Below are 22,028 nucleotides of genomic sequence, written 5' to 3' on the forward strand. Positions count from 1 at the left end.
ATGGTCACTACTCCTAGTAACACTACAAGCTAGTCAAATAAAATTACTTTATTAAGAAAAAAAGGTAGGACATCATAGTAGAACCACTCTAACGCGTTTCATCCCTAGCATGGGACTTTATCAAAGAGAATATGGTTCAGTACACAGACACAACTTATATACATGTGAGCCACATCTGATTGGTCAAAACCAAATTGGACACAGCAGATAGTAATAAACACATGAAATGAAAACATATTAACACTGGCATGTCTGTGGTACAGCGAGAAACTTCATAACACATGATGAACTATATAATCTATTAACCAAAAAAGGGGGGAAGGAAAGAAAAATAAAAATAAAGATTATATATAAAGATTAAAAACAACGAACATATTATAATGTCAAATACCCAAATGTTGGAAATTCTAAATAAGGAAAAAAGGAAAAGACTATCATGGAAGAAAAGAAGAATAAGAAAATAATCATGGGAGATAAAAATCAACTATGCATAATTGGTACCATTAAGTATTAATGCAATTGTACAGGTAAGTACAGATAGTACAGTAATACAAATAGGTATTATTCTTAATAAAATACATTTCATAACTTATTCAAGTTGTTCTGTTATTATTTCCTGGAATAGCAATAAGTAGCAGAAGGTATAATACCAATGTCCGTAGTAAATTGATATAGACATAATACAATGTTTTATAGTATTATTCATACCTCTATAAAAAATGTTTCAATTCCCAATCGGAGTTCATTCCGGAGGGATAGAGAGTATTAAGAGTATAAATCCAATACATTTCTTTCTGATTTAATGTATTCTCCCTGTTACCGCCCCTGGGGTGACGGGGTATATGTTCAATGGCTGTAAAGGAGAAATTGCCAATACCTCCCCTAGGGCATTGGGTGAAATGTCTGGAGACAGGATGGACTAAGTCTTTCCTCTTGATCAGACGGGTATGTTCAGCTATGCGTAACCTCAAAGATCTAATTGTGCGTCCCACATATCTGTGGCCGCATGCGCATAGAAGAACATATACAACGAAGGATGTATTGCAATTCAAAAAAGTCTTAATATAAAACTTCCTTGACCCATTTGAATAGGTTATAAATTTAGAAGGTAATGCGTATTGACACATTGAGCAATTTGCGCATTTATGGAAACCTTTAGGTATGGTGCTAATATTAGCAGTTTTTAATTTGGAGTCAAACAGACTAGGAGAAAGATGAGAGGCTAGGGTTTTTGCCTTACGGAAGGTAAATCTAGGGCCACTAGATAATAGAGGGCCAATATCCTCATCAAGGAGAAGAGTATGCCAATGTTTAGATATTATCTTGGAAATAAGTTGAGATTGAGCACTATAGGTAGTTACAAAGAATGGAGTCTGTGTATTTTTAGAAGATATATTATTAGAATTAGTTGCTTTCAAACCTGTTCTTTGAATCAAAGTATCTCTATCCATAGAGTCAGCTTTATTGAATGCTGACTCTACGTCTTGTGTGGAATAGCCCCTGGCTATAAATCTGTCAAACATTTCTTTTGATCTTGACAGGAAAATGTCGTTGGTAGAACAGAGTCTTTTTAATCTCATAAATTGAGAACCAGGAATATTCCTTATCAATGAGCGGGGATGACAACTCCGCGCATTGAGAAGCATATTCCTGGAGTTCTTTTTGCGATAAATGTCGGTTTGAATAAACATCTCATTGTCAATATACAAGGTTAGATCTAAATAATGAATGTGATTAATATTGTGCTCATACGTGAATTTGATATTATAATCATTAGTATTTAAATAGTGAATAAATGAAAATAAAGAGTGCTCATCACCATCCCAAATTAATATAAGATCGTCAATATATCTCTTGTAAAAGATGATATTTTGACGAAAGAGATTGTTAGAGTGATAAATAAATTGTGCCTCCCAAAAACCCATAAACAAATTAGCATATGAAGGTGCAAAACTCGTGCCCATTGCAGTGCCTAATTTTTGTAAATAAAAATGTGAATCAAAAAGAAAATAATTGTGCGTGAGTAAAAAGAATATTGATTCTTGTAAAAAAGTGCAATGTGAAATTGATAATGTGGATAAATCAAGAAAATATCGTATCGCTTTAAGACCGTGGTTGTGATCAATAATGGAATACAGGGAGGAAACATCTAATGTCACCCACCTGTATTCCTTGTGCCATGTAACAGCCTGTAATTTGACAATGAGATCTGCTGTATCTCTAATGTAGGAAGGAAGTAGAAAAACCAGGGGCTGTAAGAATTTGTCCACATACCGCGATAACCCATCTCCCAAAGATCCAATGCTCGCCACTATTGGTCGTCCAGGAGGGTTGACTAGCGATTTATGGATCTTTGGGAGATGGTGGAATACCGGAATCACGGGATGTGGACAATTCAGAAACTCACATTCCTTGCAACTGATAACATTTAGAATTCTCCCGAGGGACAACAATTCTGTAAATTCTAAGGCATATTTAGAAGTAGGGTCTTCTTTTAAAGGTTGATAGAATTTAGCATCATATAGTTGTCTTATTGCTTCTTGTTTGTATTGGTCAGAGGATAATACAACCAAAGCTCCCCCTTTATCTGCATTTCTTACTACAATGTTATGATTTTTCTTAATGGAATCAATTTGTGATGAACCGTCAGATTTGACACATTATTTTGTAAAATTGGAAAAATTACTTGTTATGAATATAAGACTCTGGTGGGATATTACCTCACTAGAGAATTATATTAGATCTAATAGAATTCCCAGAGGTCTACGCATTAAAAAGGTGCCCTCATTTGGTTTCACTAGTAATAAATTTGAGAAAGAATGGGTAAAATTTTTGGATACATGTTCCATACAGCTTATGGAGTTGATTATTCAACATAAAACATCAGAAAAAACTATACTTATGGAAGAAATAGCGACTCTTCAAAATAAGCTTAAACCATTTTCTAAAATGGATCAATTTATCAAGAATGATAAAACCCTTTCTTCTAATGTGGACTCTATTGAAGAGACTATTAGTGAGAAAAAACATTCTAAATTTGAGAGAGACCGCATTGATTATATCAAAAGCCAAGTATACTGTTGGCAAAAACCACAGCCTACTAAGGAATTTATAGGTTCTAGTACACCACGGGGCAAACAAAAACAGTCAAAAAACTGGTCTAATAATAATCCCAACAAATCTATCTTAAAGAACACTAGAGGGGAGACGTCTAGTTTTGACTCAGATGTCTCAGATTACGAGGCAAGGTCCCAATCAGTGTCCTTTGATAGATTTACAGGACACTCTAGGGATGATCGTGGAGCAACGGGCTATGAATATAGAGCTCAAACTACTATGTTTCAGTCCAAAGCTCCAAAATCATCTGGCCAACCCTCCTCGGCTTTTTTACAGTCAAACCCCAGAGGCCGAGGAGAACACGAAGGTCCCAGAGAAAACAACGAAAGCAGAGGCAGATCCAAGAGGAAGAAATACGAATAAATTCCCCTGATAATGTTATCAATTTGTCAGATGTAGATCTTTCCTTGGATCAGCTTAAACTTTTGAACAAGGGATTAGGGTTCGCCCCCACGCAGAACTTTCATTTATTCCAAACAGTAATTGATCTCCAAAAATTTACTCGCAAGCTCTCCTTAAAGAAACTATTTTCCACACGAAATCGTTTATTAGGCACAGATGTTGATGTGGTTCCCTCAGAATCTTCACAACTTGATAATAAGACCATAAATTTACTAAATTTTCAAGAACATTGTGCTATTACTGACATGGAAAATTTGTTAGAGTCACAAGGAGAGCCTTTAAATACTTTTGTTCAACCATTCTTTGGGTCTGAAGACTCTGGATATCGAAAAAAATCTTTATTTTGCCCAAATTACAACAGAGGCCCATCCATAACCACGTTTGAACATTTGGTCGAACGAGATTTAAAATTACTTTCCCAAGGCTTTTCCTATTCCAATGTTAATACTGGCAATTTGACATATACAGAGATTCAACAAATTGATTCCATTAAGAAAAATCATAACATTGTAGTAAGAAATGCAGATAAAGGGGGAGCTTTGGTTGTATTATCCTCTGACCAATACAAACAAGAAGCAATAAGACAACTATATGATGCTAAATTCTATCAACCTTTAAAAGAAGACCCTACTTCTAAATATGCCTTAGAATTTACAGAATTGTTGTCCCTCGGGAGAATTCTAAATGTTATCAGTTGCAAGGAATGTGAGTTTCTGAATTGTCCACATCCCGTGATTCCGGTATTCCACCATCTCCCAAAGATCCATAAATCGCTAGTCAACCCTCCTGGACGACCAATAGTGGCGAGCATTGGATCTTTGGGAGATGGGTTATCGCGGTATGTGGACAAATTCTTACAGCCCCTGGTTTTTCTACTTCCTTCCTACATTAGAGATACAGCAGATCTCATTGTCAAATTACAGGCTGTTACATGGCACAAGGAATACAGGTGGGTGACATTAGATGTTTCCTCCCTGTATTCCATTATTGATCACAACCACGGTCTTAAAGCGATACGATATTTTCTTGATTTATCCACATTATCAATTTCACATTGCACTTTTTTACAAGAATCAATATTCTTTTTACTCACGCACAATTATTTTCTTTTTGATTCACATTTTTATTTACAAAAATTAGGCACTGCAATGGGCACGAGTTTTGCACCTTCATATGCTAATTTGTTTATGGGTTTTTGGGAGGCACAATTTATTTATCACTCTAACAATCTCTTTCGTCAAAATATCATCTTTTACAAGAGATATATTGACGATCTTATATTAATTTGGGATGGTGATGAGCACTCTTTATTTTCATTTATTCACTATTTAAATACTAATGATTATAATATCAAATTCACGTATGAGCACAATATTAATCACATTCATTATTTAGATCTAACCTTGTATATTGACAATGAGATGTTTATTCAAACCGACATTTATCGCAAAAAGAACTCCAGGAATATGCTTCTCAATGCGCGGAGTTGTCATCCCCGCTCATTGATAAGGAATATTCCTGGTTCTCAATTTATGAGATTAAAAAGACTCTGTTCTACCAACGACATTTTCCTGTCAAGATCAAAAGAAATGTTTGACAGATTTATAGCCAGGGGCTATTCCACACAAGACGTAGAGTCAGCATTCAATAAAGCTGACTCTATGGATAGAGATACTTTGATTCAAAGAACAGGTTTGAAAGCAACTAATTCTAATAATATATCTTCTAAAAATACACAGACTCCATTCTTTGTAACTACCTATAGTGCTCAATCTCAACTTATTTCCAAGATAATATCTAAACATTGGCATACTCTTCTCCTTGATGAGGATATTGGCCCTCTATTATCTAGTGGCCCTAGATTTACCTTCCGTAAGGCAAAAACCCTAGCCTCTCATCTTTCTCCTAGTCTGTTTGACTCCAAATTAAAAACTGCTAATATTAGCACCATACCTAAAGGTTTCCATAAATGCGCAAATTGCTCAATGTGTCAATACGCATTACCTTCTAAATTTATAACCTATTCAAATGGGTCAAGGAAGTTTTATATTAAGACTTTTTTGAATTGCAATACATCCTTCGTTGTATATGTTCTTCTATGCGCATGCGGCCACAGATATGTGGGACGCACAATTAGATCTTTGAGGTTACGCATAGCTGAACATACCCGTCTGATCAAGAGGAAAGACTTAGTCCATCCTGTCTCCAGACATTTCACCCAATGCCCTAGGGGAGGTATTGGCAATTTCTCCTTTACAGCCATTGAACATATACCCCGTCACCCCAGGGGCGGTAACAGGGAGAATACATTAAATCAGAAAGAAATGTATTGGATTTATACTCTTAATACTCTCTATCCCTCCGGAATGAACTCCGATTGGGAATTGAAACATTTTTTATAGAGGTATGAATAATACTATAAAACATTGTATTATGTCTATATCAATTTACTACGGACATTGGTATTATACCTTCTGCTACTTATTGCTATTCCAGGAAATAATAACAGAACAACTTGAATAAGTTATGAAATGTATTTTATTAAGAATAATACCTATTTGTATTACTGTACTATCTGTACTTACCTGTACAATTGCATTAATACTTAATGGTACCAATTATGCATAGTTGATTTTTATCTCCCATGATTATTTTCTTATTCTTCTTTTCTTCCATGATAGTCTTTTCCTTTTTTCCTTATTTAGAATTTCCAACATTTGGGTATTTGACATTATAATATGTTCGTTGTTTTTAATCTTTATATATAATCTTTATTTTTATTTTTCTTTCCTTCCCCCCTTTTTTGGTTAATAGATTATATAGTTCATCATGTGTTATGAAGTTTCTCGCTGTACCACAGACATGCCAGTGTTAATATGTTTTCATTTCATGTGTTTATTACTATCTGCTGTGTCCAATTTGGTTTTGACCAATCAGATGTGGCTCACATGTATATAAGTTGTGTCTGTGTACTGAACCATATTCTCTTTGATAAAGTCCCATGCTAGGGATGAAACGCGTTAGAGTGGTTCTACTATGATGTCCTACCTTTTTTTCTTAATAAAGTAATTTTATTTGACTAGCTTGTAGTGTTACTAGGAGTAGTGACCATCCGCCTTTCCTACCTCTTATTACCTTTTGGTATGGAGCACACAGCAGTCTCTGAGGCTACAGGTGTTTTCTATCAACACTGAACGGAGGCGGTATCCAGCTAATCTGCGCTACAGCAACACCCTGCATGCAGTACCCCAAGTCCCGGCACGGCCGTTTCCTTCTGGAGGCAGACCCAGTGTGATCGGAGGGTTGGAGCGCTCTACCCGGGGACCCCAGTGCAACACAGCCGGCGAGCCCTGTGACACGGCCTACACGTCATCTGCCGGAGTCACAGCGCGGCTGGTTGCCTCGAGGTATGGAGCCCCAGTGTCATCCATGGGCTTGATCGCACCACCCGTGGGACCCCAGTGCAGCGCGGCCGTGGCCTTCGGAGACGCAGCCCCTACGTCATCAACATCGGTGAGCTGAGGGTTTGGCATACACGCCAGGCAGCAGATGAGTTGCGGTGTCCACCGGCAGATCAGCAAAGGAGCACCCAGGTTCTTTGATTTCTCTGCAGCTGGGATTCCCCTGCCTCATACAGGTTGGAGGGGATTTTTTGCTTCATTGCAATACACGGCTGAATAGGTGGCAGGATTAACAGTCGGGTCAGGTTAGCATTATTGGGACTATTATTGATCAATAGTTGATGTGGCTGCGGTCTCACTGCTTTGTATCTTTGGTTCACATTTGCATATTAACCCCCGACTGGTGTGCCCATACCTTCATAGCCATCTCGACTTTATTTCTTTATACTTATTATCTCACACCTGCCTAAAGACTTTCCTAGTTACTCCTGGACAGTGATTGCATTTTTTCTTTTTTTCTTTTTTGCTTTTTTTATATGATTGCAGCATTGGAACATTGGAGTTCACTCTCCATTTTTTCTACTAAAAGCCCTGCAGGTTGGCAGCTGTGCTACCAAATGTCAAAATATTATTCTTAGACGTTGCCCTTAACAAAGATGGCAAGCTTCTGCAGTATTGTATGCATTCCCTGATTAAAGATGGCCAACGCTGCAGCCGCGCTCGAGAGCATCACAAAACCCTTTTGCTGGCTAGTGAATGCAGTGCTTCCTGGGACAACGCGCATGCGCGATCAACGCAGCGTCTCCTTTTTATCTTCACCCACACGCCGCGAGGTCAAGTGGTAAAAAAAGAAAAAAAGAAAAAAAGAAACGAACTTAACGGACGGTGTGCAGGGCAGCTGCGCGCGCCAACACAGACACCGCGCTGGCACACGTTATTCAAATCAGCCAGCAACTGTCCCCTCCACCCCCTCCCCCCGGCCCTTATGACTGACGCGCGAACGTCATCGAGTCACGTGACGTGGGCATAGGGATCACGTGACGTGGGAGGTAAGAGTCCTTGGGGTAATGGGTGGGAGGGTGAGAGAAGCGCAGTGAGTGTGACACACAGAGAGGAGGAGGCCGAGGAGGTGAGAGAGAGGGAGGGGGGAATAAAGGGGTTAAACATTGTAACCGCTCCTAACGGTAGTCACCCGGAGGGGAGGCCTATACACCCCATTAAAGGAATGTTTTTATGGTACATAGAGAAAAGCCTGGATGTGCTTATAATGCCATATTTCCAAAGGGCAGCGGGCGTGAGATAATGTAATAACAATACAGAATAAATACTATAATGCTGCAAGGAGACGAGTGGGGTCCTGCTCAGAGGAGGTTACAGTCACTTCCCTTCTGGTGACTTGAGGAGTGTGTGTGTGTGTGTGTGTGTGTGTGTGTGTGTGTGTGTGTGTGTGTGAGAGACTTGGGATGAGAGGTGTGTGTGTGTGTGTGTGTCTCTCTGTATATGTATATATTATTATTATTTTGTTCATTATGTATTATTCCTGTGTGGAGCAAACTGGTTGTGCGGGTGTTGTTGCCGCGTCTGATTTCTTTGATTTAACGTGTGTGCTCGTCGTTTCTGTTTATTTACACTCATTAGCTGTATGTCTCCAACATAAACATCTTACCTTTAGAAATGCGGTCTAGTTTCAGACCCTGCTATAAATGAAAGGTTTATAACAAGAGACAGGGGGTGCCCAATGCTGCATCCAATTGACAAAACATATAAAGTAAAATACTTCAATAATAATAATTGGTTATTTAGTTAACCCTTTGGCCAAAGGCGTCATAAGCCTGCATACCAACGTCAAGGTATAACCAAAATAATGCAGGTCCTACACTACACTGTGAAACCTTTCCTTTTACCTCTGTGAGAGGGGAAAAAACCATAATGGGTCTTGTTCCTGCAGCAAGTGAAATGACCTTCCAAGTTAAAAGGGTGAAGTTTGAGCTTGCTGGGTATCTGTGTTAATAAATGAAAGGTTTATCATATATTTTTAAGCGTACATTAAAACCTATGCCATTAATGCGGGCAGCAGAAGTATTTTTTTTTTTAGGTTTGCAAATGAGTGACTTTACACTCCTTAATCAGGACCTGAATTCTTTCACATCTATTTGGTGCACTTGGCACCCAGTATTATATTATGACTGCTCTGTAAAGTGGTGCATACATTCCTGTGGACCTCACGCTGGCTCGTGCCTAGGCAAGCACTAGTCAAGCCGGGTACCGGTATGTCATGTTGTGGGTACTGGTCATGCGGGCCAATAGGAAGCGGCAACGAAAGGGATGATGACAGCACCCCTCCCTCCCCCCGATGGCACACACAATGTCCCCCCCACACACACCTACACAATGCCCCCCCCCTATGCGCACACAATACAATCCCACCCCCCGACAGAAAAGCACACTATAATAACCCCTTCGGTGTCTGACTGAGGGGATGAGGAGCGGGTCTGACCAAGGGGCAGGGGGAGTCTAATGGAGGGGCTGAGGAGTCTGACTGGGTGTTTGAGGAGTGGAGGTTTGATCCAGGGAGTGGAGGAGGTGGGTTCGGGTGGTTGGGGAGTGGCCTTGGTTGTTAAAGACCTGGGGGCAGTTGAGAAACTGGGCCCCACGGCCAGCTGGGGCATGGATGCTTGAAGCACCCACAAGTAAAAATGATAATCCCAATCTCTCCCTCATTATTTAAAAAAAAAAAATATTATTAGCACAGAGACTATATAAAATACAGAGATAAGGGAATCACAAGATTATTAGGCTGGGCAGACTAAGTGTTTCTCGAATGCCATGTGCTGTTTGCAATGTGTTTTTTCCATGTGTCCACTTCTGAGTTGTGGCTGAGCGGTTCTGTCCAGAAGTTACTGTATCTATCTATATCTATATATCTTTTGTATCTTACCTGTGTGTTTATAGAGACCGTAAAAGTTTTCTTGAACGTCCTCTTGCTGAGGATTGAAACTACAGCCTGAGGTTTTTTTTATTTATTTTTTTTAAATAAAGAAATACACTGGAAATCAAAGTACATCCTGTTTTTTTATTTTTAGAACTCGTACGCATTTTGAGTAAGTGAAATAGCAGCCATTTTCTTCTATACTCGAGTCTACATAATCAGAAAACAAGCTGATATCATCTGTTCTTCACCATAGCAGAGCTTAATGTTGTGTCAACAAAATGACTTGAAAAATAGAGCCGCTGGTTTTGCACCTTTAACATCAGTTTTTTGCTAGATTGTAATTTTCTTTAGCACTAGTGATACCAGTAGACATTACATACGACATATCTACAGTTCATTGTGTTTTATCAGCCACGAGCTGCCTACTGCAACTCTACATGTTTCATGTATCTCTTCTGTTATCTCCACCTCTAAATTTACCCTTCATTCCAATATATTCTATTTATAGAAGTGACGCTTGAATCTCATAACTAATAAACAAAAATTGATAAAGTATAGATGGCAAAAACCCTCGTCAAGTTTTCTGTTACTGTACATAATTACAATTAATGAGTGCGCTGTTAAAACATTGTGTGCCACTCAACCCAAACAATTATTATATATTTAAGATGCTCATATCTATAATGACTTGAGTAGCTAAATGGTTGGTTTTAGTTTATTGATCAGTATGATTCATAATATTCAGCCCTAATTATTTCTAGATCGCTTAAAAATATGCAATGCTCCTTATGTCATTAAACCGTTTTTTCCTAGGATTAAAAACTCCCAGGAAGACTGAAAATGTAAGCGGGTATTTGGCATGCTGCAAAGAAAGCAGACATCTATTAAATTGAGCAGTATAAATGTGTCTTGATTTCAAGAAACCATATAATAAAATATTTGACAAAGAAAGTGAACTTGAGTAGTTTGGATTTAACATTTGAAATCTTTTATTACAAGCTTGAGCATGTCATATAATATGCAGCAGTATCTACAACCATTTAGAAAATTCCTTGGAACTTGCAATGGAATGAGTTCTCTACATGAATGATCAAAATGTAGAGACAGCCACTGCTATCTCGCGTATCCTTTCCTAACTCATTCTAACGAACACTCGGCAAGGAAAGAGGAAACTTTTGGTGAACACTGAAGGCTTACAGCTCGCACAGATTGCTACCATACGCAATTGGTATTTTGAGTAGCTGGAAGTGTAATGCCTATCATTTATAGTGTATATATACATTTTTGTGACTGTCTCTCTGTGACTGTCTCTCCCCAAATGTGCAGATACATATTAGGCCTGGGACATGGTGCAGGGAGCGGCGCTGGGCAGCGCTGACGCTCATGCTCTCCTGCTCAAGCAGGAGATTTTTCTTGTCCCTGCATGAGCGTCAGCGAGCGCGCTTGTGTGCCGGGTGGGAGGCGGATCGGGAAGCGGGGCTAGCGCGCCATGTCACGGACTGCCATTGGCTTCTGGCAGTCACGTGACCGGCCCTGCGCTTGCATGAGCGGCAAAATTTAAACTTGCCTGTCTCCTGCATTTCCACACGCCTGCGGAAGCGTGCGGAAGCGCCGTCTAAAGCCACGCTGATGGGGATAATGTTTCCCCTCAGCGCACCTCAGCACGGTCTTTTTGACCATATCCGAGGTCTTATGCAATGTATATGTACTCATGTGCTGTTTTGGAAACAGACTACTGTATTTCACTGTGTACTATCCAGCAAAACCTTCATTTTTTATTTTATTTTTTTTTCCCCTCCCTAAAATGTTTTTATTCTCTTTCAGGTGCCAAAGAATATCCATTGTAGATCCATTAGAAGATGGATAATTACTTCCAAGCAGCAGTCGTGGACCTGGATAAACTGTTGGAAGATTTTTTTGAGCAGAATGCAGGTGCATAACTTGTCTTCAGTGGTAACATTTAGTTGTTAAAGGTTCAGTCCAAGCAGCATTTAAAACAAAACAAAAATATATATTTATATTGTGTGTTTATATACTGTATGTGTAATAGGTTTGAAACTGGGTGTCTGGAGCTGAACAGCATTTATCTCCGCTCCGGGGACCCCTTGCTTCCCGTGATACTTGGCTCCATATGGGGTTCCGTTATCTCTCTGCTGTTTTTAAATGTCCAAGTCACATGTGCCAATAGGAAGATGCAAGAGATGACATCACGGCATCCTATTGGCCCGCTTGACATTTAAACCGCCATATTGTGAACCCAAACAGGGCTTCTAAGAGAGACCGGCACCCCATACGACGGTAAGTATCTCAACAATCGGGGCCCCCGGTGCTGAAATCAATGCAGTTCAGCTCTGGAGACCACCTGTGTAAATCCTGTTACAAAAAAGAAATGCCGCTTGGACTGAACCTTTAAGCTAAAGTAGTATGATCTGTGCTATGAATACCAGTGGAATGCGGTTGTGGAATTAACTCCTTAGATGCCAGAACAGCCAGCAATGCATTGCTTTGCTGCACATTGCTTTGGCAGCAACGATGTTTCAGAAAATAAAAATGCATATCCAGGATAGTCGTAATAGTTCAATATTATTGTTTGATGTTTATGCCGCATACTTAGTGATGATGTTGAAGTGAATGTGGTTTGTGTAATACCTGTAACATAATAGGTTTCTTAATTAGGGGGAAGACAAAATATCCCAAACTGGTCAGAGCCTATTGTTGGTGTGTCAGCAGTTTATTGGGAAGACTTGTTCAGGGTATCAATGCTAAAAACCTGTGCCAATAATAATTTATTGTGGAGGACGTAAACGTCCATATGACTACAGATCTCACGGTTCAAGATGCATTTTATTGAAGAAGACTTTTGTCCTCTTTCACTGTGGCTTGTGGGCAGCTTCCTGTCTCAATCTCATAGGTCGTGATTACTTCTTGACCTCCGGAAAGCTCCCTGTTATCTTGCACCAAGACCCTGGACCCAAACTATTCCAGTAATGCTATAAAAAAAAAAAACCCCTGATATTTCTGCTTTAAGACGTAGAGGGTAAAAGAAATTCGGAAATTTGATGTATTGGTAGATATATTACAGAGATAATGAATTCAAAATATTCTTGCCATTCTATGTTGCAAAGAGGTTCGGGAATAGCAAAAGATGGTAAAGTCAGGTAGTGCATAGATTGTTGGGATTTGAAAAGATTAAAAATGTGTTTAATTTATTTGTCTGCACAGGTGAGTTAGAAAACCGTCAATCAGCCGGAGCCTCTGACCACTCAAACCAACATTCCCTGTCCTTGGTTGACATTTACGTGCAGCCAGATTTAGCAGCTCTCGGGAAACAATCAAGTCAAAGCAGCAGCCCTCCACAGTCATTTTCTTTTGTGTGTTCCACAAAGAACGAGACTGATTTAAAAACATTAAATCCTGCCTCACGAAGTGACATAAATGTGACCGGACTAGATCTTCTATCTTGTGTGGACGGAAGCACTTCCAATGAAGAAACTTCAAGTGCAGGGAGGAGTGGTGTGCCTGTTTGTGATCTTATCAGTGACACAGGCAGTTTAATCCATGCAGCAAGTAGTCACAATAACGTTTTCATTCCCGATGCCTCTTTGACTGGTGGAAACATTGGGTCTGACTCTGAAATATTGTCTGACCCCAATTCTCCTTCTAGATCACCGGCAGATCACTGCATTTCTTTGAAAGCGGATGAATTAAAATGCGTGGGTATTGCGTTTCCAGATTCAGATTTTTCACCAATGAGCGAATCTGAGCTGCTGGACGGAAATCACGACAATGATGATTATGATACAAAAGTTAATGTACCTTCAGGTCTGGTCAACAATACAGATCAAGCAAAAGAAGCCCCAAATGTCTCCAACTTACATACACCAAGCAGTCCAAATACCTCATGTAGTGAAGGTTATATAAGTGATGATCTTCCATGTGAGACACTAAAAGGAGATACATGTCTAGAAGTAAAAGAAAGCGAAAAGGAATCTGATTGCAACCTATCTTCTGGACACCAGGAAATGATGGAAGCATTGAGTTCTGAATCGGCAGCCTGTGCTGCAACACATGGTGCAAATGTTCTGTTAGGATCTGCTGCAACCTGTGATTCTAACCTTTACAGTGAAGAGCAGTCATTTGAAACACAAAAATCTGTGCCAGAAAATGTGAGCTCATCAGAGTGTGCTTATGAATTGCCCAATGTTTCTTTAACCGCCTCTTTGCCTATAGACGATGGACAGACATCGATTTCCCTGCCAAAAGACATTTCACCATGCAATTCATTGGTCGCTTTGGGGACCGAAGAATGTAATGTGACTGTAAGGGCAAATAATATGGTGGTAGATAATGATGCCATAAGTGCAGTAACTGTGAAAGATCTATCTATTACTATATCACAAGGTGAGAAAGAGACTGAAATAGAATATTTACCAGACACACCTATGTCGTCCTTGGGAAAAGAGGATGCTATAGTGCAAGAAAAGGGTTTAGACCTAGGAAGCTTGGACAACAGTAACGCTCCACAAATCAAGACTGCGTTGCCTATTGTGGAGGAATGCAAAGTTGAGCCACCTAACCCCGTCCTTCATCAGACTTACAGCAGTGATTTTGATGACGCTATTTTAAGTGATGCTGTAATAAGCCAGAATTTGCTGACTGAACAGGATGACATATTATTGGGTGACTCCTATATCAGTGATGCTGAGCTTGATGCTTTTCTCAGTGAAGAGAATGGTCATTTAAGTAGCACAAATAAGTTTGAAAATGATTTCCCGACATATGATTTAAGTCCTGCAGGTAGTGTAGACCCTACAAGTGAAACTGGCATTGGTAATTATAGTGATGGCTTAGCCCCTGATGAGACTCCAGGCACAGGTGTAACGGTTGATAGCGCAGCATGCAATCAGATAGACTATTCATCTAAGCTGGAAGGTAGTGTTCTGGCTGCACAATCGCAAAACAAAACTATTGCAGAGAAGTCCAATTATCCAACTGAAACAGAAGTCCACATCCCGTGTGCTAACAATATGATTTCACACATTGGAGGTGCCAGACCCAAACAGCTATTTCATCAGCCACCTAAGCCCCCAAGTGGGTTACAACCCGGCAAGATTGTGAATCGGGACATAAAGGAGGATATGACTGATCAAGCTAGTGCAAATCTATGTCCTAGCAGCTCTGCCTCACATGTTGAAGCACAGCATGATGATGATGATGCCAGTGCCTCTCTCTTGAGGAAGCAAATTAATGTGGAATCAGATGAAAGTCCCGAGCTGAGTAGCAAAGATAAAGTGGGCAGGCCTGAAAATGGGGCTACTCAAAGCTGTGCCTTGGGCCTTAGACAGCCAACCTGGCTTCCTGACTCTGAAGCTCCAAACTGCATGAATTGCAGCATTAAGTTCACCTTCAGAAAGCGAAGACATCATTGTCGAGCTTGTGGAAAAGTAAGTTGCGCAAGCAGAACCTTTTTATTTATGTCTCAGTAGTGATACAAGCTACTCTGTTTTTTGTTGAAATAATATATGAAGCACCGTTTTCCTTATGGTTATGTTTAAGATGCAGCATCAAAATATTGATGCTGTTTCTTTTCGTGTGATACAGGACCTTCTTGAACTGCACTTAATAATGACTGAGGCGGCAGATAACATTTAGCACTTGTATCACTCTTGGTGTGCAACCAGCTCCTGTAAGCCATTTTAAACCCTGCATACCAGATTCAAACTTCCTGGTATACCATATTTCCTCGATTTTGTAAGATGGACCATCGATTTGGCCCTTACAATCAAGGAAAATTACTTTCACTTTTTCCACTTTCCATGTTTCAGGAGAGGTCCCAGGTGCGCGGCAAGGTCCCAAGTCTGCTGGTGAATGAAGATAAGAGCGTCCTCGGCGGTGGCGGCGGAAGCTGATCATAATTGCAGAAGAGCAGAACGGCATAGGGGAACGGCTTGGGAGGTGCACACTATAACACCGGAAGTTGACCGTGTCTGACTTCCGGTTACAGTGTGCACCTCCCAAGCCGTTCCCCTATGCCGTTCTGCTCCTGTACTGCTCTTCTGCAATTATGATCAGCTGCCGCCGCCACCGCCCGCCCTCTTATCTTCATTCACCAGCAGACTTGGGACCTGTCCCGCCGCCCGCTTCGTCCTCTGCTGACAAGAGACCTCTCCTGAAACATGGTAAGTGAAAAGAGGGGGTTAGTACTATAGACACTTAAAAAAAAAAAAAAAAAAAAAAAAATTAATACATTGATTCTAAGACGCACCCCGATTTCAGACATGTGAAAATCGGGGAAAAAAGGTGCGTCTTAGAATCGAGGAAATAGGGTATGTCCTTGAATAAGGCAGTAGGAGCAAGTGTTACAGACAGGGAGGGGTTTCCACATCAGATGAATTACATCTGTATGTGTGTTATAAACCCACTAATAATTGCAATTTCAGTTTTTAGTTTATTGTATATTTCGAGGATTCTGTCATTCAGATGCAATTTGAATTGCTTAGTGTGAAATACGCATGTACTACAAAAGTCAGCATTTTTGTATTTGTTTCCTCCATCTGTCCCCCTCCCCTAGGTTTTTTGTGCTGTCTGTTGCAGTCAGAAGTGCAAGTTGCAGTACATGGAGAAAGAAGCAAGAGTGTGTGTTGTTTGCTATGGCTTCATTAGTAAAGGTAACTTGTGTTTTTTTTTTGTGTGTGTTGTGTACACTGCAGCTTGTTTTCTTGCATATTCCATAAGGTTCCTTATGGCTTGCTAAATGTGGACCATGGTGTTACCCAGCTTCTAATGTTAAAATGAATTCTTTGGTTTAACCATAATTTCATAAAATCCCAATTTTCTTCCATATTCAGAATTCACAAACTAGGATATTTGTCTTTCCTGACTCGCCGAATTCCTTAACTGTATTTAGCAGAAGTTTACTATACAAAGGCTGTACCAGGTATATCGCTACGCACTTTCTTTATTTTTTATTTTATTGTATTTTTTAAAAAATTTTTTTGCAATGCCGTCTGCAGCTTTGGCAAGTTTGCCGTCATTTGTTCTGGGATGAAGAACAAACAGAAATCCACACTAATTCTTTATACACTGGTTCCAGGCGACATTCCATGTGTTGGACTGCAGTTGGTAGCATGATAGAGATTAATCCAAGGGACCAATACTTTTCATACAGCAGTTTTATCCCCCCCTCCCCCCCTGGTTTCCTGTGCCTGTCTTTGAGGCACTTGTGGTTGGTTGCCTTTATGATCACACCTGTGACCACTGCTATTCTGACCTCATGTTGATCAATTTCATATCCATTTAAGTGACACTTGAATCAGCTGCTTCCTTTTGAAGTCATATATTTACCAGAATAACACACTTTAGTGACTCTTGGGTTTGATTTTTTCCTTATTCTGGGTATATATGTTTTGTAGTGTTTGTAAGAAGCATTTTCTAATGAATCCCTAGCTCTGCTTTCTATTGATTTTGTAAAAATCTTTTTTTTTTGTGTGCTTTTTTTTTTTTTTTTTTTCATTTTTGTCCCCATTTTGGTGACACACTTTTTAACGTCTATATTTTTTAGCCTTAGTAAACCGCATCGGAGAAGCAGCCCAGTGCCACTTTTCTTTTCCTTCCTTTAGTACAGACTTTTGAAAGGATGATGAGTCCACCGGGTCCTAGCTCAAGTCCCAATGCCCTCTCTGAAAACTGTTCTACCAGCCCTGCTTTGGTGCAGGCCCAGGCAGCAGGTGCACTTAACTTACTGCCGCCTTCTGTTTTGGTGCCTGGCTCAGTACTTAAACAACCAGGAGTTGAAGGTAAATTACGCAAAAATGAGTAGTTGGAGTTCGTTAGATTTTTGCAGAAGTCTGAATTTTGTCAAACTGTGTTGCTGTCAATTGATTTGATGTTATATGGTGATGGTATAACAGATTAGCCTTAAGGTGTGTTTGTGATTTAAAGCTGGGATCATGCTGCAATAAAAATACTAATTTGTACAGAGCCATTTAACCATTGTAGATCATTAACAGTTTGCAATGTTTCTTCTGATAAAAAAAAAAAAAAGAATTTCTTCAGAAATGTACCTGTTTCCTGCTCAATCATTTTGGCAAAAATATTCTTCCTGGCTCTGTCTTCTGTGATTTCCTCATCGGATCTATTGACTCGTTTTGTTTGGGGCATTTAAAAAAAAAAAAAATTCTTTAGCATTTAATGGTATTGACATTTGCTTACCTTGCCATTAAAAGCGGTAATCCAAGCACGTGATTCACTTCAAAAAACTTTTTTTTTTTTTTTTTAAACATAGAATTGAAGCAGTGGGTTTCCGACGCTGAACCCCATAAATTTCAGCTCTGGGGACCCCTCCAGGGATACTTGCCTCCGTAGCAGGTGCCGGTAGCCACTCCGCTACCAGGGTTCATGTAATGGCAGAGTTTCAAAGTGCCTGTGCCCTGCGAACCAATAGGGAGCTGTGACGTCAACCGGTTCGGCTTCCTATTGGCCCTCGTGACGTGGGAGCTTTTAAACTTTGCTGAGATACCGTCGCCCCCTTTTGGAGGTCTCTCTCTGGAAGCAGTGGGTCCCCTGAGCTAAAAATTAATGCGATTCTGTTTCAGGGACCCTCTGCTTCAATCCTGTGTTAAAAAAAAGGACATTCAGAAAGTCTTGGATTACTCCAACTCCTGACATTGAATGATGAGGATGTCGTCAGAAAAAAAAACCTTTCCGTTATTGAGCAACTAAAGATGGGATAAATCAGTGCTTGCAAATGTGAGCAGCATTACCCAGGAAGTCCTAGAACATCGGCAAAGAATCTATTGCACATGAAGAGCTTCAGCATTGTACATAAACTTTGTGTTACATGCTGCTTACACTTACAGTATGACACACAAACTTTAACAAACTAACAGTGTAGCAACAAATGCATGATGTTCCTTGAATGTCCTGTTGCACAATACAATGAACTGGTAAAAAAATGGTGTTATGACTGGCACCTGAAAATAACGTAACTCTGTACATTTGCAATGTAGGCAATTAAAGAATATAATATTCTCTGCACAGGTGAGATTTGTGCCAAGCATGCATGCATTTTTTCTTTTTTTGTTCTTCTGATGCATAGTTTTTGGTGAAATCTTTCCAGGCGGTGGTGATTTAATTATTATTTAAGCAGGGTCCATCTACGGTTTCTTGTATTGAAAAATGCTTGTGAACATTGTAAAGAAGTTTGCACACCGATGTCCTCTCACCTTGTTCTGGTCTTTCTCTGAGGGATGGGACCATCTTTTTGGAGCCATTTTTCATTACCTTTATAATTTTGGGAAATGTGAGCTTTTTTGTTTTGTAGGACTAAGCACAGCAAATGTCTTTGTCACCCAGAAATATAATTTCAAATTGCGCCTTTGTACTAACCTGGCATTTCTCAATGCCATGAGCAACAATGTTTTGTGGGCACACAAATGCACTGCGCTAGGCATACCAATGGAAATAGTATATATTAAAAAAATGTTCCTCCCCACCCCCATCCCCCAAAAGGAAAGTGCATCAATTGTCCGCCAAGTTCAGCTTGGCCTAAATCCTTAAGCCCGCATGTGTAGTGGCCGCGCGCGCACGACATTGCTTGCCGCGAGTACGAATGTGTGTTCCTCAATGAGGCTGCCCATAGTGAGCGTGAGCGTTTTTTTTATTGCGTCACGTGAGCGGTTCAGCCAATGAGGATGAACCAGCCTGGTGACATGTCTGCCACGCCTCCCCATCACCTCCAGCCTCAGTGCACGTTTTGCGCGAGCGACAGCCCCGCATGATGTTATGCTCTGTCTCACACTCGGGAACTATAATCGCGCCCCATGTCTTTTTGTAGTGTGCAGAATTAGGTTAGGAATCAATAAAAAGAATTGATGCGACATGAACTGTTCTATACAAGTTAACAAAATCTATTTTCACATGCCCATTATAAATAAGTTATTTTATATTTACTAACACCAAGTAAAAAAACCAAAAAAAAACCCACTTCTGTTTTAATTTAAAAGTGTTAATCGTGTACTCTGCATGACCCAACCCCATCAATGTATTTCAAACCACTAAACTGTGCGTTGTGTATGAAGCATTCATTCATAAAATGTGTACTATTTTCTGGCACAACAATTTTGATAAAGAATTAAAATATGATCGTGATACATAGGCCCCCCAATGTGTCCTTGGACACTAGTGTGGTAGTGACATGTATTCTTGCATTTGCATCACTGGCCCTTATGATATGGTGCATGTAAATATTCAAGTACATGAAGTGAATCCTAACCCAATTTGCCTTATTGTGTAAATAAAAAATAAATGCGACTTTCTGTATCATTTTGATACCTTTTTGTGTGTTAAACCCAGACACTCATTGTAGTCTTTTTTTTTTAAATCCCTACAGGAATGTGTCAGAGAGAGCAAAAGAGAGTTTGGTTTGCAGACGGCCTGCTGCCCAATGGTGAAGTTGCTGACACAAGTAAACTTTCAGGTGTTGGCAAGAGATCCTCACAGGACTCAAGTCCGACTTCTCCCGTCTCACCAGACGCTGCAATGGTGAGAGACCGGAACACATTGCAGTCTATCACCTCATCAGAAATAAGATGTCCAGTGTATGTTTGTAATCTGTAGAACGATAGAAAATGGAGTAAATATCTTATTCAAGACAAACCAGAAGTGCCATCTTCAGTCATAAGAGACTCTTATTTCTCTATTATATTCTAGAAATGCAACAAAGGGCATTATAATATACAAATAACATGAAGCTGTAATAGCAAATGAAGCAAGGAACTCTTTGCTTTAATGAGTCTGTGACAGAGTAGTTTGGATATAGAGACATTATAAATTACTTAGTGAGGTCAGGATTAAAGTATTAAGGTATTGGCAATGGGCAGGGTGGGGAGACCTTGCTCAGCTATTATGTTATATATTAACGTTCTGGAGGGGTGTTAATAGGTAATGGAAATAAAGCATATACCAAGAGTCCCTCAAAGCAGCACTCAACCTCCACGGATTAAAATAATAATAAACTTTTAATAGTGTAGAGACGAAAACAAATTGTGCATTAAACCCTATTGAGCACTTAGGAACCAGGCGCTGAACCCTATGCGGGTTCTGCAATCGCCTATATTCATACGCCAGCTAATTTGCAAAAATCTAAACTTGCTTGTGCTAGTAAATTAATCAGATTGAATCCCATATAACTGGGCGAACAGGTAGTGCAGTTCAAGCAAGGAGCCTATATGGCTCTTAAAATAACTGGTACTGTAGGTAAAAGTGTATAGAACAAATTACCCTTTAGTGCAGGGGAGCGCAAACTTTTGGAGTTGCTCCCCCCCCCCCCAGTGCTCGCCCCACCCTTACTTTTTTTTTTTACCGGGATCAAATGATGCCGCGGATTACGTCACTTGACCCTGCTGCCATGGCGACGCGTAACAAGGCTTCTGAATCCCGTTAAGTAAGTTACAGCGGTCTCGCGTGATCCCCAGTATTGTGTGTGTGTGTGTGTGTGTGTGTGTGTGTGTGTGTGTGTGTACAGAGATGGGTGTATAGTGTCTGCTACTGCAAGTAGCTACAATATATCAGATTTGCTGTTTAGGTGTTGGTCAAAAATACCAGACAGGTTTTGCCTCAAGCGGTTAATAGATGGACGTGTAACAGGACGTGTGTAGATGGGGCATATAAAAGGGCCAAGAAAACAGTTCTATGGAAATAAAAAACATACAGTACAGTAAGCAAGAAAAACAATTTATTAGGATAATAGGGATATATTAGAAACCGTGGCAAAACATCCGGAATGTTCAATCATGGCTGTTTCCATTGCCATGGCAACTATAAGAATATGGACAAAGTAGGGACTCGCCCACCCCCGAAGAAGTTACAAAACGCACGCGGGTGTTTGACGCAATACGCGAACGTCATTAGCGCGACTGAGACATGAGGTCTCGGTTTGGTACCGGCAGCACGGTTAATTTTCATGGCGCTTTTTCTGTATACTAGCCAGCTTATAAAGATGTGGGCCCGTGAGGCAACCACTAGCTACAGTTAGTATCTTTATTTTATTGTTGGGCACTGTTTTGGTTTACTTTATTTGTGGGGGCAATTGTAGCTCCGTTACCTCACAGAAGACTAATTATGGACTGTGTTATTGGTGGCACATTATAGTCAGCCACAACCTACATACCACCTCG

General features: G+C 40.1%; 1 protein-coding gene across 1 annotated transcript in view; it reads left to right on the forward strand.

Annotated features, from left to right (window-relative positions):
- The first annotated feature begins 7,970 nt into the window (after positions 1-7,970).
- The window catches only part of ZFYVE16 (zinc finger FYVE-type containing 16), a 40,499-nt gene continuing 26,441 nt past the window's right edge, over positions 7,971-22,028 (forward strand). Inside the window, 6 exon segments of the mRNA XM_075592244.1 lie at positions 7,971-8,049; positions 11,677-11,784; positions 13,075-15,296; positions 16,424-16,520; positions 17,472-17,648; positions 20,243-20,394. Of these exon segments, the coding sequence (XP_075448359.1) occupies positions 11,712-11,784; positions 13,075-15,296; positions 16,424-16,520; positions 17,472-17,648; positions 20,243-20,394 (2,721 nt within the window). The 5' untranslated portion in view covers positions 7,971-8,049; positions 11,677-11,711.

Source organism: Ascaphus truei, chromosome 1 (assembly GCF_040206685.1).
Source record: "Ascaphus truei isolate aAscTru1 chromosome 1, aAscTru1.hap1, whole genome shotgun sequence".
Classification (NCBI taxonomy): domain Eukaryota; kingdom Metazoa; phylum Chordata; class Amphibia; order Anura; family Ascaphidae; genus Ascaphus; species Ascaphus truei.